At 44.5% G+C, this 1,962-nt stretch overlaps 1 protein-coding gene across 1 annotated transcript; it reads right to left on the bottom strand.

The window, feature by feature from the left end:
* Positions 1-512: 512 nt before the first annotated feature.
* PPTG_20682 (hypothetical protein) lies at positions 513-734 on the bottom strand (the record flags this gene model as incomplete). Its single annotated transcript, XM_008892880.1, has 1 exon — positions 513-734. One exon carries the CDS (start codon positions 732-734, stop codon positions 513-515), a length of 222 nt encoding a protein of 73 aa, XP_008891128.1.
* Positions 735-1,962: the final 1,228 nt, after the last annotated feature.

The following is a 1,962-nucleotide window of genomic DNA, read 5'->3' as shown; positions in this document are numbered from 1 at the left end:
TTCCACACGCCAGCCATTGCCAACGCTCCCATGAGTGCACCAAGAACTCCACGACGTGCACCTTTCTTTCGACATTTAAGGATCACCTTCCTCTCAGCTGGTGTGATGTCGTTCCTGTGCATCGACAAGAATTTAAGTCTGCACACACTTTGAAAAGCCATATTCTAGAGTTACCACCTACATCCAACTTCGCTTGCCCCGACAAAGGCCAAGTCCTTTCTTGCTGAACAACTCAGAGCGTAGGGTACAAATAACTTCGTATTGATCAGCGGACATCATCGTGGTTAAGCTGGTTGGAGTGAGTTAAGATTCTGCTGGAAAATGGAGTTGTGAGGACAGACAACCGAAGCTGGCTGGTTCCGCAAACATTCTGTGACCATGAATGCATGTTCAACCTGACATTTTCTCTTCGTGAACGTAGGGCAACGCTGGCGGTTTTGACTAGGATTCTGTTCTGAATACTGCCCTCGTACCTGTTCTGAATACTGCCCTCGTACCTGTCTCCTCAAAGCTTAAGGCCACATCCCAAGTGAACTGACTGATGGAAATCCGGTGCTGGACAGGAAGAGAGCGACGGACATGAGCTCTTCGTCATGTCGAAGTCGATCTAGCAGCACTTGCATTTGCTCTCGAGCGTCGGGAATGGTCGCGAGCGAGTCGAACCACACGTAAAGGCGATAGTCGACACTGCACATGCCCACGAATAGACCCGTGTCACTACGTTCATATACCATACGCGCTGCAGTAGATTCTTGTAATGAAGATAATCGTTTGCCCAACACTTGAGTCTCATATTGCATTCAACTCTCTTGGCGATACAACGCCGCACCAGGATGTGACATTGCCAATGCCACATTACTATCTGCACATAGATGACGGCATCCATTTCCAATGGTTTTATATTAGTGTAATGAGTGGGAAGCTGATACCGAGATCCCACTAGACAGTAGCTGGACGGCCACAACGAAGACGGCAGCCGATTCATCGCAGTGTACATCTGTCACTTGATCAAACAAACCTAGAGCTATTACAGTACCCCGACTCAGGTGATTACAAAATATCTGAGTGCTATAAAAATTATCGCTACATATTGCGCCCACAGTTGAGAGTGTACTATTTTTTTTAAATGAAAGTACGCTCCACTCAGCTGCTGTAATAGCGACAGTCTTACTGTAGATATAATAGGGTCACTATTATAGGAAAAACCAACACATTCAGAAATATAATCAACCATCACACTTCTTGTGCTCAGATTTCACCGCCATGAACTGAATGACTACAGCTGCGAATCTTCTAACCTGCTTCTCCGCCGCAGCATTTGCTAGTGTAGCACCGCATGGCAGCAATAGGTCTTTTTCCTAGCTTCCAGAACGTGAAAGAAGCAACATGCTGGAAACTTTTATTGAATAGAGAGTAAGTATCCGGTGCTGGAAAGGAAATCCCTCAAAACACTTTGCCAGCGGATGTCATTTTTTTACAGTTCCTTTGACCCCAGCAGTAATATATCACGGTAGGTATTGTCGATTGATTGTCCTCATTTAACCAAATCATGCTTAGCCCGAAGACTCTAAAATTTAGTAAAAGCCATTGTATAAGTTTCGGTGGATAAGATTACCTTTGTCAGCGCAGCATCTACCAGGTGGAGTTGCTACAGAAAATCCTTGAAAGTACTACCCGAAGCCAAAATTGGTTTTCAGATTGATGGATTGTCTCCGGAGCAGACCACAATGTATTTATCAGTTTTGTCAGCTGAAGTCCCCGTTTCTTTGGTTGGAAACCACAAAAAATCATTTCAGGTGGGTATAAATTCGATTCGCGCAGAATTCTATACTTTATTACCAAACATGCTTAACGGAGAGGACAGCGCCACAATAGTATTTGTTAAGTTTATTAACCTATCATATATATAGATATTGTAACAGGTTGATGACTTGGTCAGCCAGTAGAGGTTCGTAGGGGGGG

Source organism: Phytophthora parasitica (assembly GCF_000247585.1).
Source record: "Phytophthora parasitica INRA-310 unplaced genomic scaffold supercont2.1, whole genome shotgun sequence".
In the NCBI taxonomy this organism is placed as follows: Eukaryota; Oomycota; class Peronosporomycetes; order Peronosporales; family Peronosporaceae; genus Phytophthora; species Phytophthora nicotianae.
The sequence above is the reverse complement of the archived record's forward strand: the minus strand, read 5'-3'. Positions and strand labels throughout refer to the sequence as shown.